At 46.0% G+C, this 14,708-nt stretch overlaps 1 protein-coding gene across 1 annotated transcript in view; it reads right to left on the bottom strand.

Annotated features, from left to right (window-relative positions):
* Positions 1–14,708, bottom strand: part of LOC139835645 (uncharacterized) — a 29,640-nt gene that overhangs the window by 2,787 nt on the left and 12,145 nt on the right. The window contains exons 5-9 of the mRNA XM_071825504.1: positions 6,373–7,435; positions 5,737–6,260; positions 4,839–5,622; positions 4,128–4,712; positions 2,219–2,561 (exon numbers count right to left, since the gene is read on the bottom strand). Of these exons, the coding sequence (XP_071681605.1) occupies positions 2,219–2,561; positions 4,128–4,712; positions 4,839–5,622; positions 5,737–6,260; positions 6,373–7,435 (3,299 nt within the window). The remainder of the gene's footprint in view (positions 1–2,218; positions 2,562–4,127; positions 4,713–4,838; positions 5,623–5,736; positions 6,261–6,372; positions 7,436–14,708) is intronic.

Here is a 14,708-nt window from a genome sequence, read left to right as displayed (position 1 = left end):
TCGTATACGTCCTCCGTGTTCAGGATTCCCGAGGGCTTTTGTCAGGGCGTCGTTCTCTCTGTTGAACCTGATCCTCCCCTCTTGAGCCTCCCTCATTGCCTCAATAAGCTTTTGGGTGGGTGTAATTATTTTGCCCTGATAAACACACTCCCCTGTCTCCGGGTTCAGCGATCCCCCATGCCCGTACCACCAGCTTTTGGCCCTTGGGTCCCATCCCTCCGTACCTGGACGGATTCCTCGCGCCCTCAGCTCGTTCTCCATCTTCTCCCACTTAGGCTGCCAAAAGCGATACCCTCCTGGCCCCATTTTATGATTGTACTCCTTCTTGGCCGCATTTTCCTTATTTTTCTCGATAGTTCAAGGAACTGCTCCGATTTCTTTTGCTTCACAAATTCTGGCCAATCATGTTGCAGTTTCTCATATTGTCCTATGAAATCCGGAGTCTTGCCCTGGTTGACAAAGTCATGGGCTAGATTTTGCTTGTATTTCCGGAATGCGTTGGCCATCCTAGAAAGAGCGAACTGTTTGACTAGCTTGCGCCTCTCCTTGTTTTCCGCAATCTTGTTACCCTCCTCATCGTATTTGCGGTATTCCGGAGGTAGAACGAAATGTTCCATAAGCTTGTTGAAGCAATCTTTTTTTTCTCTCTTATCGACAAAAGTGAAACCAACACGTGCCTTCTTTGGCTCATTCCACTCCTGGCGGGTGATCGAGACGTTGTCTCTAACAACGGCTCCGCATTGGCTGACAAACTTGGTGGCGTTCTTGCTGGGCTCCAGCGGCCTGCCGGTTGCTTCATCGACAACATCGATGGTGCATGTTTCTCCTGCTTTCATCGTCTTGGTTGCGCCACGCTTTGACGACGTACTCGATTTTTTCGACGATCCGGCCGAGGGCTAAAATAAGAAAGAGAGTCGCGCGCGTTAGTACACACACATTTATTCAAATCAGACGCTCAATATGTACATATATATATATACCTCGGCGCCGGAGGTGGTTGCTACTTCCAACTGAAGATCGTCGTTTATCGACGTTTCTTCGGCACCATCTTGCTGACCATGCCCTTCATCTTCACCCTCAAGGTTCAGATAAGAAGAGATATCATCTTCTTCTTCTCCGGTCGGCACAAATGGAATATCGCCATTTATGATGCCGAACATATGGTCTTCAGCGTCCGGATCATAGTTGTCCAGAATCGGGTCAGCTCTATCGTCCGCCATATGTCAGTCCTGAAAACATGTAGTCAAAACAAATTAATTAAGTGAAGAAGGGGGGCGGTGGCGGTGGCGAAAGGGCGGTGCCAAAAGGAGGGGGCGAGGAAAGGGTGGGAGAGGGTGTCGCGGTATATGCGGGGTCGCGGTGGCGAAAGGGGGGCGGCGGAAGGTAGGCGCGCGGTGGCGGTGGCGAAAGGGCGGCGGTGGCAAAAGCGCAGTGGCGGTGCCGTGTGTTCTCCTATCCCCATTACCCCATCCCTGTTTGCTGTGGCTGTGCGGTGGTGGGATTGGCCGACTAGTCCGTCGTTAGCTTATATATGCATGATGCAACCCACCGGACTTCTTTCGTGTCATGGGATCCCGTCTCCTCTAACATGTAATTCGTTTTTTGTTGGTTCATCAAACATGTTTATTTGGTTCACCCACTTTAGTTACATATTGTGATGAAACAACAAGTTACATATTGTGATGAAACAACAAGTTTATTTGGTTCACCGGCCCACTTTAGTAGTCAAATCTTAGTATTTTAGTCAAATTTTAGTTTACAATTTTAATTAACAACAAGTTTATTTGGTTCACCGGCCCACTTTAGTCAAATTTTAGTTTTTTAGTCAAATTTTAGTTTACAATTTTAATTAACAACAAGTTTATTTGGTTCACCGGCCCACTTTAGTCAAATTTTAGTTTTTTAGTCAAATTTTAGTTTACCATTTTAATTAACAACAAGTTTATTTGGTTCACCGGCCCACTTTAGTCAAATTTTAGCTTTTTAGGCAAATTTTAGTTTACAATTTTAATTAACAACAAGTTAATTTGGTTCACCGGCCCACTTTAGTCAAATTTTAGTTTTTTAGGCAAATTTTAGTTTACAATTTTAATTAACAACAAGTTAATTCGTTTAAGTCAATTTTTAGTTTTTTTCCAAAATCTTTTGAAGTCCAATTTTAGTTTACAATTTTAGTTAGCAAAAACAAAAAAAAAACAAAAAAAAAATGAGATCGGGCCGGGCGCCGGCACGCCCCGCGCGCGCGCCCTCGATCTCTCTCTCCCGCGCGGCGGTGGGCGGCGACGTTCGAGAGGCGGCGACGTGCAGAGGCGGCGGTGGGCGGCGGCGGTTCGAGAGGCGGCGGCGTGTGCGGCGGCGGGCGGCGTGTGTGCAGCGGCGCGGCGAGTCGACGACGTACACGTACGGGGCGCCGGGGCCGGGGGCAGCGAGGTCGCTCGAGGGCGGCGGCGGCTGCGGCCGTTGATGGCGGCGGGCCGGCGAGGGCGGCGACGTGCAGAGGGCGCGGGGGCAGCCTGACGGATCGACGGAGCAGGCGAGCGAGGGCGGCGACGTGCAGAGAACTTCACAGATCGACGGAGAAGATGAAGACTGAACCGCCGTCCGCCCTCGCGGTATTTATACCGTCGGGGCTTTAGTCGCGGTTGGGGTTACCAACCGCGACTAAAGGGTACCCTTTAGTCGCGGTTGGTAACCCCAACCGCGACTAAAGCCTTTTTTCGCACCTTTTCGGTTCCCGCGGAAACTGACCTTTAGTCGCGGTTGGCCTCGCCAACCGCGACTAAAGGCTTTTTTCGAAATTATTTCGTTTCAAAAATGTTGAGAGTACATATAATATATCAAAAAATTCATAAAAATAAAACTAATTCAATTCAAAATGTTAAAAATACAAATTATATATCAAAAAATTAAGAAAAATAAAACTAATTCAATTCAAAATTTTAAAAATACAAATAATACATCAATAAATTCAGAAAAATAAAACTAATTCAATTCAAAATTTTAAAAATACAAATAATACATCAATAAATTCAGAAAAATAAAACTAATTCAATTCAAAATGTTAAAAATACAAATTATATATCAAAAAATTAAGAAAAATAAAACTAATTCATTTCAAAAATGTTTACAATACATATAATATATCAAAAAATTCATAAAAATAAAACTAATTCAATTCAAAATTTTAAAAATACAAATAATACATCAATAAATTCAGAAAAATAAAACTAATTCAATTCAAAATGTTAAAAATACAAATTATACATCAAAAAATCAAAAAGTAAAACTAATTCAATTCAAATTCTTAAAAATACAAATAATATATCAAAAAATTAAGAAAAATAAAACTAATTCAATTCAAAATTTTAAAAATACAAATAATACATCAATAAATTCATAAAAATAAAACTAATTCAATTCAAAAGTTCGTTGGCCCCCTCTTCCCGCCTTTTTCCGCCGACCCCTCTTCCCTCCTCGTCTTCCCGCCATTTCTTCCCGCCATTTCTTCCCGCCAATTGTTTCCCGCCAATTTCTTCCGGCCTCTTTCTTCCCGCCAAATTTTTTTCCCGCCAATTTCTTCCCGCCACTTTCTCCCCGCCTCTTTCTTCCCGCCTCCTGTCTTCCCGCTCCCATTTTTCCCGCCATTTGTCACTACATATAGGTAGCCCGGCTTGGCCAGCATCACATCTCTACAATCTCTCATCACTCTATCATGGCTTCCACCGCACCCACTCTAACCTACCAGCAGGTGGAGGAGCTTTGCGCCTCGAACTACCCTTGCCCTCCGGGCTACCGCGTCCCTGCCGGCTGGAGCCTAAGCGCCGGCGGCGTGCCGGTCCCTCCCGTCCCTCAGGGTACTGCGCGCCGGGCGGCCATCACGAACCACTACTACCTCGACCTCACGCCGGAGCAGCGGATGAATCCCCGCTGGCATCCCGATAACCAGCATACTTGGGACGCCTTCTCCAAATTTCATGTATCATCAGTGGTATCTCGAGTCAATTGAATCATTCGAAAATGGACACCAAACACATCACGGGTAATATAATTCACATGATTCATTCAACAAAGTTTGGTACAATAAATTATTACACATCATTTCTTCCCTTGTGTCCCTGCTTGCTTACGATTGTGCCGTATCCATGGAGCATCCTCATCATTTAACTTAATGCTTGGGTCGGTGTTCACTTTGAAGGGCGGAATTTCAGCAAACATATTATAATCTTCTGACATGTCTGTCTTGTCCTCCACTCCCACGATGTTTCTTTTCCCTGAAAGAACAATGTGGTGCTTTGGATCATCGCATGATGTACTGATCGTTTTCTTATCTTTCCGTTTCCTCGGTTTGCTACTCATGTCCTTCACATAGAAAACCTGAGCGACATCTTTCGCTAGGACGAATGGTTCGTCAAGGTAACCAAGATTGTTGAAATCCACCATTGTCATTCCGTATTGCTGGTCCACCTTTACCCCACCTCCTGTTAGCTTGAACCACTTGCACCGGAACAAAGGGACCCTAAAGGAGGGTCCATAGTCAAGTTCCCATATCTCCTCTATGTAACCATAATATGTGACCTTTTGCCCATTCTCGGTTGCTGCATCAAAGCGGACACCACTGTTTTGGTTGGTGCTCTTTTTATCTTGGGCGATCGTGTAAAATGTATTCCCATTTATCTCGTACCCTTGGAAAGTCGTTATAGTCGAAGATGGTGTCTTGGCCAACATGTACAGCTGATCTACAACCTTATTGTCACTCATTAAATGTTTTCTCAACCAACTGCCGAAAGTCTCCATGTGGGCCTTCCTAATCCAGGATTCAGGCTTCCCAGGGTTGTCCGAGCGTAAAATATTCTTGTGTTTCTCAAAGTACGGAGCAACCAAGCTGGAATTGGTCAGAACTGTGTGGTGTGCTTCAGTCAGAGAATGGCCGTCCATACATATCATTGATTTCCTTCCGATCGTGCCTTTTCCACTTAGTCTCCCCTCGTGCCGCGATTGAGGAAGACCAATCGGCTTAAGGTCAGGAACAAAGTCAACACAAAACTCAATTACCTCCTCATTTCCATAGCCCTTGGCGATGCTTCCTTCTGGCCTAGCACGGTTACGAACATATTTCTTTAATACTCCCATGAACCTCTCGAAGGGGAACATATTGTGTAGAAATACAGGACCGAGAATGGAAATCTCATCGACTAGGTGAACCAGGAGGTGCGTCATAATATTGAAGAAGGATGGCGGGAACACCAACTCGAAACTGACAAGACATTGGATCACATCGTTCTGTAACTGTGGTAGAACTTCTGGATTGATTACCTTCTGAGAGATTGCATTGAGGAATGCACATAGCTTCACAATGGGCAGTCGAACATTTTCCGGCAGGAGCCCCCTCAAAGCAATCGGAAGCAATTGCGTCATAATCACGTGGCAGTCGTGAGACTTCAGGTTTTGGAACTTTTTCTCCGCCATGTTTATTATTCCCTTTATATTGGACGAGAATCCTGACGGGACCTTCATACTGCTCAGGCATTCAAAAAAGATGACCTTCTCTTCTTTGGTCAGAGCGTAGCTGGCACGACCTTGAAACCGTTCCGGATGCCGGTCATCAGGGTCTTTCAAACTTTGCTGGTCCTGCCGTGCTTCCTTTGTATCATTTGACTTCCCATACACGCCCAAGAAGCTTAGGATGTTCACGCAAATATTCTTCGTAACGTGCATCACGTCGATTGCAGAGCGGACTTCTAGGACTTTCCAATATTCTAGCTCCCAGAATATAGATTTCTTCTTCCACATGGCTACGTGCCCGTCAGCTCCCTTCGGAACTGATTGTCCGCCAGGACCCTTTCCAAAGATGACTTTCAAACCCTTGACCATATCAAATACCTCAGCACCAGTGTGTTCCGCAGGCTTCGGCCGGTGATCTGCCTTGCCGTTGTAATGCTTGCCTTTCTTTCTTACTGGATGACCTTTCGGAAGAAATCGACGATGCCCAAGGTACACGTTCTTCTTACAATTTGGCAAATGTACACTTTCAGTCTCATGTAAGCAGTGCGTGCATGCATTGTATCCCTTATTTGACAGTCCCGAAAGGTTACTAAGAGCAGGCCAATCGTTGATGGTTACGAAAAGCAACGCTCGTAGGTCAAATTCCTCTTCTTTGTGCTCATCCCACACACGGACACCAGGTCTGCCCCACAGCTGTAAAAGTTCATCAACTAATGGCCTTAGGTACACATCGATGTCGTTGCCGGGTTGCTTCGGACCTTGGATGAGCACTCGGCATCATAATGAACTTCCGCTTCATGCACAACCAAGGAGGAAGGTTGTAGATGCATAGAGTCACGGGCCAGGTACTATGGCTGGAGCTCTGCTCGCCAAAAGGATTCATGCCATCCGTACTTAGACCAAATCTTATGTTCCTTGCGTCAGCTGCAAAATCTTTGAACTCTCTGTCGATCTTTCTCCATTGCGTTCCATCTGCGGGGTGTCTCAACTCCCCGTCCGACTTACGGTCCTCTTTGTGCCATCGCAACAACTTGGCATGCTCTTTGTTCCTGAACAGACGTTTCAACCGTGGTATTATAGGAGCATACCACATCACCTTGGCGGGAACCCTCTTCCTGGGTTTTTGGCCCTCAACATCGTCACCAGGGTCATCGCCTCCGATCTTATAACGCAATGCAGTGCATACCGGGCATTCATTCAAATTCTCGTATTCACCGCGGTAGAGGATGCAGTCGTTGATGCATGCATGTATCTTCAGAACCTCTAAACCTAGAGGGCAGACAACCTTCTTTGCTTCGTACGTAGTGGCGGGCAACTCGTTATTCTTTGGAAACATATTCTTCAACATTTTCAGCAAGTTTTCAAATGCCGAGTCAGCTACACCTGCCCGTGCCTTCCATCTCAGCAAATCCAGTGTGCAGCCCAGCTTTTTCAGACCATCATCGCATCTGGGGTACAGCGCCTTCCTGTGATCCTCTAACATGCGATCCAATTTCTCCCTCTCTTTTTCAGTTTCGCAGCGTCTCCGTGCATCAGCAATGGTCCGACCAAGATCATCAACGGGATCATCACGTGCCTCTTCTTCACCTTCCCCTTCACCTTCCCCTTCACCTTCAGCATCCTCCATGAAAGTATCACCGAAATGAGCAAGATAGCTTTCATCGATGAAATCATCCCCTTCTTCATCTTCTTCCATTATAACCCCTCTTTCTCCATGCTTGGTCCAACAATTATAGCTTGGCATGAAACCGTGCCGAAGCAGGTGCATGTGAACATCTCTTGAGGAAGAGTAACCCTTCTGATTCTTACATTTAACACATGGACAGATAACAAAACCCTCCTGCTTGTTCGCATTAGCCACTACGAGGAAATCTTTCAAACCCGCACTGAACTCGCCGGAGAGTCGGTTACCGTACATCCATTGTCGATTCATCTGCATTATTATAATATAAAATATATAATTAACCATCATGCATTTGTTAAACTAACTAGCTACAAACAATATAAATTAAACAATGAACTACACACACATGCACATTTTATCAACGACACATCAAAGGTTCAAGTTGCTAACCGCGATCGAGGAGGAAAAAATAAATGAGAAAGCTCAAGTGTGGCTCCAACACTTCATATCATGTTTGTTTCATGCTCTTGGGGCATTTCATCAAACACCTTATGTGCATAAGAGGAACCAAAAGCAAACCTAACACCCACTTGTGAGCTTGTGAAGAGAATGGCACCAAATGGCTAAGTGTTGGCTGCTGGATTGTTATATATAGGGGAGGGCCTTTAGTCCCGGTTGGCCTGGCCAACCGCGACTAAAGGCCTTCGGGCACCTTTAGTCGCGGTTGGGCTGGCCAACCGCGACTAAAGCCCACCACGTGCACCAGCTGGCCACCGTGCGCCCTGGGCCCAGGCCTTTGGTCGCGGTTCTCCTCCCGAACCGCGACTAAAGGTACCATTTGTCGCGGATCCTGCAGCATCGCGACTTATGGGGCTCACCCGAAGCCTGTTTTTCCACCAGTGCCCGCTCGAAACACTGGACTTGGACCAAGTTCCGGCACGTGCATGCCCCGAGCGCGTGCATGGCCACCGTGAGCTGACGAAAGAACAACACGAACCAGTTTGCCTGTCCCCCGCAAAAAAAAGAACCACACGTCCGGAGGCAAGAGGTGGCGTCTGGCGTTGTACACCATCGTAGTGGGCGAGCGGCGCCAGAGCCGCGTCTCCTGGCGCGAGCGAGTAGTGGCCGTCCCATAGTATCACACCGTCGGTGGGGTCAAGGAGGAGTAGATGGATCGGAACGGGTGAACGGCCATGCGCGGCCGGGAGTACGAAGCATGGATCACACGCCCCTCCTCTTTACCTGGACGGCATCCTGCCTCGTGCGTCACCGGAGGAGAGCGAAAACCTCCACACTGTCGGCATCCTTCTCCAACACCTTGCCCGCAGCTTGGCGCCCTTCCCACGCTTCAGCGCCAGCAGTCGGGAGCAGTCCCTCTCAGTCCTTGTACCGGCAGCCCGGTCACGGTAGAGTGCCACCATCAAATCCAGACGCGCCGGCGCAAGGGAAGTTTTCCTCTTACTCGCGGCGAGCGGCTTAGGTAAAGACTTACGTACGCGGCGAGCGGCCGTGATTTCCAGCGATGATCTTGGATCCCCGCAGCCGTGTCGTGCTAGACCACTCCTCGCTACGAGATCCAACAGACTCAACGTAGCCGGCGTGGCTACTTATACAGATCAGAATGACGTGTTAATTGGAAACTCTAACCTGTTTGAGTTGTACTCGGTTGTAGATCGATTGGTTGAGGTGGCCAAGTTAGAATCAATGGTAAAGGTTGGGCTGTACCGGTGCAGCGGACGACGAAAGCGCACTTCGTGATGGACCAAAACGTAAAGAGACGGACGAAACCAAGGAAACGTTAGCTCCTTTATTATTAGGTATAGATTATGCATCACAAGGGTGATACCTTAGCTAAGGTGATGGAATGTAACGTTCATGAGAGATCTTGATGGGCCCCGTCTTACGGCATGGACGAATTGCTACATCAGTTGGCTTTCGTCCATGTCACATGGGGTAGATGAGTTCCATTGGTGAATGTGCATGGATTTCCCATGTATGATTTTGGTAATTAATGACAATCCCTATGGAGTAATGTTTGCGTTGAGTTATATTTATAGGAGTTGTCCATAGGCAGTGCTTGAACCATATGTTGGCTTCAAGGTTGCAACAAGGATCAAATGAAGAATATCAAGTGTCAAGTATGTCTTGAAGAAGAAGATTGAGTGAGCTCTCATGTGTATCTTCAAGACATCAACAAGACGAAGAAATAAGAAATGGTGTGCAAGTTCAAGATGAGATATCTCGAAGATGTCATATGCTTAAAGCTTTCCATCCATATGGTGATCAAGGATATGTGAAGACGCACCGGAAGAATAAGTTCTCCTATAGTGGTGTATGGGGAGCAATCCGCAAGACTTCATCAAGCAAGCACAATCAAGAAAGGTGTTCCATCTTGTTGCGGTCAAGATCGTCATCATCAAGCTCAAGTGAAATATGCAAGGTTAAGGTTTTCTCTCGATAAGGTTTCTTTCTTACCGGTCTCGTGGTTTTGTTGGGAGACCGGTATATAGGTTAGTTGCTGTACTATCAAGAGGGCTCTCGAGTGAGTAACTCGATCGTATAGTTCTGAGAGAGCTCAAACCTTTGCATTCATGCATCATTATTATTGGTTTTTATTTGGATCCTATCCTTGTGGTGATTTAGACCTTGTGGTTATTTTCATAGCAAGCTCTGGTTCATCGAAAATGGATTCCGCATGAATCACTTGTTGCGTTTTTGATATTGGAGTTTTTCTCGGTTTCTCGTATTGAGAGGTATCACTCTAAAATCCATAAAAAAATCTACCCTACTTTTTATTAAGTTTTTCATTCTTTGTGAGGATATATCTTGTCATCCTTTTAACAACAAAATGTGTTTCACCTAAATCCGAGTTTCCTAACTCAAGTTGTTGCATTTTCCATATTGGAGGTTTTACCAGTTTGTCTTTCATAGATAGGTGAAACCTTTATTAATTTGTTTATATCCTACATTTATGTACTATGATGTTTATATGCATATTGTTGTAGAGCTCTTTGTTGTGATTTCAACGAGCCCAAGACCATCGAAGTTGGAGTCCGGACGCAAAAGTTCTTAAGGTTTTCATATCGGGTGTCTAGGTTTTCATATGAACGCCAGCACTGCTGCTGGCAGCAGGCTAGCACTGCCGCCCGAAGAGGGACGGCTTTTGAGCTCGTTTTTGCCCTCATTGTTGACATTCTTTGAGCTTGCTATCCCCTCTCCCTCCAATGAATCTTTCATACATTTGAGACAAAAGATAGAGGAGATCTAGATCTACATCGTCACCAATCAAATCCCTCTCTTTGTGAGAGGAAGCACCAAGATCTAGATCTTGGAGAAACTTGGAGTTCTTTGTGGATTTCATTTTTTCTTCCTCTCTTATTCCCCCAATAGCTTTACCAGCTTTGTTGGAATTTGAGAGTGAAGGATTGGAGCACCTTTCCATGGGAATTTGTGGAAGTGAAAGTGAGGATCTTGTTACTCTTGGGGTTTTTGAACCCTAAACGGCTTTTAGGCCTTTGTGGTGATTTGTTGGGAGCCTCCAATTAAGTTATAGATGTGTGCCCCAACCTTTGTGTAAGGCATGGTTTCCGCCTCAAAGGAAATTCCTTAGTGGAACCGTGACCTAGGCCTTTGTGGAGAGGGTCACCGGAGAATAAGGTGAGGCCTTTGTGGCGCTCGGTGTGTGGTGTGACTACCGCATATTGGGGTGAGGCCTTTGTGGTGTTGTTGTGCATCGAGCAAACACACCTCAAGGTGAGGCCTCTTGTGGCATTCGAGAGCACTAAGACACCGCACATCTCCAACGGAGATTAAAACTCGCAGGAGTGTGAACTGCGGAATAAATCATCGTCTCCCGCGTACCTCGGTTATCTCTATACCCTAGCTCTTTACTTATGCACTTTACTTTATGATAGCCTCCGTGCTTGAAGTTATATATATATATATATATATATATATATATATATATATATATATCTTGCTATCACATAGTTTCTTATCTTGTTTAGAATAAGTTGTTGGTGCACATAGGTGAACCATAGTTTATAGGTTTTTGACTTGACAAGTAAACACTAGTTTTATTCCATATTTGTTAAACCCATCTAGGAAAAGTTTTTTACCGCCTATTCACCCCTCCCCCCCCCCCCTCTAGGCGGCATGTGTGTCCTTTCAGTTGGAGCCTAACAGCGAATGGAAAATTCACTGTGAATTCTTTGTATAAATGATAATACTAGAAAATTTTGGAAGATAAAGATACAATTGAGGACAAAGGTTTTCGCATGGTACCTTCGTCGTGGGTTATCCTTACTAAGGATAATCTTGCAAAACGCAATTGACATGAAAGTAAGAAGGGATTTCTATTTTCGTGCCCTCGGTTCCTTAGTTGTGCTCAGTTTTCCCCAGCTCCTTAGTTTTTCCTCAGTTTTCCCCAAGTGCTTGTGTGAAACCCGCAGAAGCAGCTCAGACGGCAGGATTCCCGTTAAGTTGACCGTTCCGTGCTGACGTGTGGGGCCGCGTCGTGTGGGCCCGCGTCGCGTGGGGCTGGTAGAAAGGGACCGCGTGGGACACGATGAGATAGCGTTTGGTTGCACGTGAGTAGGAGCTGGGTTTTGTCTCTCTCGGCCATTGGCATTTCCCTTTTAAGAGTACATTTTCTGCCTCCTTCTCTCTGCCTTTTTTCACCTAATTAGTATCAAATCTAGAGAAGTTTGCATTTCTGTCTTTCTTCAATTATTATTTGTGCCTTTTGGCCCTCGTTGTTTGCCCAATATGGCAGCAAATCTAGTAGGGAGCCCAATCTAGTACTCCATCTGGTCCATATGTATGTAGTTAAATCTAGAAGCAAATCTACGGGGAATGTACGATAAATTCACAAGGTCATATAGTAGAATAGGGATAGATAATAGGGATCCCTCCCTAGATAATAAGCTGCATTCAGCAGCCAAACATAGTAGGGTTCGAGGTTCTTCACAGCACCATTATACTAACAACATAACAACGAGGGATCCCTAGCTAACAACAAAGGGATCCCAACAACAAAATGGAGGAGGCAGCAGCAGCACACGTCCAGGACTCCGCCTACCCCATCTGCCTCTGCCTCCACTTGTTGCTCCCCTTGGGAGCCTTGGGCTTGAGCGGAGGCATGCGCCCGTCGGAGATCTCCACCCGCTGTATGCTGCGGAGGTGCATGCCGAGCGCCAAGTGCTTGGCGCGAAAGGAGTGGGGGTTCACCGACGCGCCGACCTTGGGGTTGGTGTTGCCGATGTTCTCGACGTGCGTGAGGAGGCAGTTGAAGTCAGTGCCGCCGAGCCTCCTAATGCAGAAGGGGCACCTGTAGACACCCTTGTCGATGGCGAAGTAGGAGACGTACTTGCCGACCTGCAGCCTCCGCAGCACCTGGCGAGTCTTGATGTCATGGTGCTCGTCGTCGCTGCCGACGTCGCTGCCAGACAGCTGATCCATATCAAATGGGAACTATTAGTGAATGAGTTGCAACGATGACTAACGTGCATGATAACAAAGTTAGGAAAAACAGAGGCAGCCTCAGTTAGAGTGGACACGATTATATGTCTACAGGGACGGTGTAAGCGAACCAAAGCTCATGCACAACAGATTTGTACATAGAAATGGTTCGCTGAACCCTCCCTGTAAAAATCTGTGCCCACCGATTCATCATAGGCAAAGAAACAGATTCCAGATCTGAACTTGAACACATTCCAGATTATTTGCAAAATTAAACGGTTGATATCTTTTGATTTGTGCATAAAATAACTGATTGAGATCCTATGATTACTTGCATAAATTAACTGATTGAGATCCCATTATTACTTGCATAAATTAACCGAACGGCCGAACCCCAAATCTTAAACGAAATCAAGGAGGGATCAAAGCAAAATAGAATAAAATCGGCGCAAATATTAGCCCAATACTCATCCATCCACGGATCCATCTACACCAGCAAAAATAGGGTTCAAAAAGGAATGGGGAACAAAAAAGGAAGCAAACCGTAGTTACCTCGTTCCATGGGTCCTCCATGGAGGTGTCGTAGGGGTTCGGGGGCGGGACGTACGGCAACTGCTCGTAGGGTTCAAATCCCGGCGGGATCTGACCGCCACCGGCGGCAGCAGCCTCCGATGCACCAGCGGAGGCGGCGACGACGTCCGTTGAGGGGACGGCGTCGAAGAGGGAGGTGTCGCGCTTGGAGCCAACGGCGCCGTGGACGATGGGATTGGAATTCTCCTTGTCCATCTCGCCGGTAGAGGAGAGGGAGAGGGAGAGGGTTTTTTGCTTTGTAGAAGATGATGGGACGTGAGAGAGGCGGCGTTGCGTAGGCGAGTGAGAGTGACAGAGATAGTGGGAGGAGGCGTCTATAAAGGCAAGGGGTGGTTAATGCGACCCGCGTCCTACGCGTCCACCGCTGCACGTCTGCACGTCTTGGACTTCTGCAATGCGACACGCGTCCACGATTGCACGTCTTCCATTTCTGCACCGCAACACGCGTCCTCGAGTCTAACCCTGGAAATTTAGATATACTCAGGTATAACCTCGAGTATTATACTAGTATTTTTTGTGTGCTCAGTTTTCTCCTTGAGTGCTAATACTGGCTAGTGCAATATGCTCAGTTTTACCCTCAAGTAGCTGGTTGATGTCTACTTCCCCCTCCTTTTCCTGTAGACAGTGTTGGGCCTCCAGGAGCAGAGGTTTGTAGAACAGCTGCAAGTTTTCCCTTAAGTGGATCACCCAAGGTTTATCGAACTCAGGGAGGAAGAGGTCAAAGATATCCCTCTCATGCAACCCTGCAACCACAAAGCAAGAAGTCTCTTGTGTCCCCAACACACCTAATAGGTGCACTAGTTCGGCGAAGAGATAGTGAAATACAAGTGGTATAAATAAGTATGAGCAGTAGCAACGGTGCCAGAAAATAGCTTGCTGGCGTGTAGTTGATGGTGGTAGTATTGCAGCAGTAGTAACGCAGTAAAACAGTAAACAAGCAGCGATAGCAGTATTTAGGAACAAGGCCTAGGGATTACACTTTCACTAGTGGACACTCTCAACATTGATCACATAACAGAATAGATAAATGCATACTCTACACTCTTGTTGGATGATGAACACATTGCGTAGGATTACACGAACCCTCAATGCCGGAGTTAACAAGCTCCACAATTCAATGTTCATATTTAAATAACCTTAGAGTGTAAGATAGATCAATTCGACTAAACCAAGTACTAACATAGCATGCACACTGTCACCTTCATGCATATGTAGGAGGAATAATACACATCAATACTATCATAGCAATAATTAACTTCATAATCTACAAGAGATCATAATCATAGCATAAACCAAGTACTAACACGGATGCACACACTGTCACCATTACATCGTGTAGGAGGAATAAAACTACTTTAATAACATTGCTAGAGTAGCACATAGATAAATTGTGATACAAATACATTGCAATCATAAAGAGATATAAATAAGCACTTCACTATGCTCTTCATAACAATGAGTAAGTATTCTGTGAAATATAGCCTAAGAGACCCACACGGTGCACACACTGTCACCTTTACACACGTGGGAC

The sequence above is a fragment of the Lolium perenne genome, chromosome 2 (genome assembly GCF_019359855.2).
Source record: "Lolium perenne isolate Kyuss_39 chromosome 2, Kyuss_2.0, whole genome shotgun sequence".
Lineage (NCBI taxonomy): Eukaryota > Viridiplantae > Streptophyta > Magnoliopsida > Poales > Poaceae > Lolium > Lolium perenne.
The sequence above is the reverse complement of the archived record's forward strand: the minus strand, read 5'-3'. Positions and strand labels throughout refer to the sequence as shown.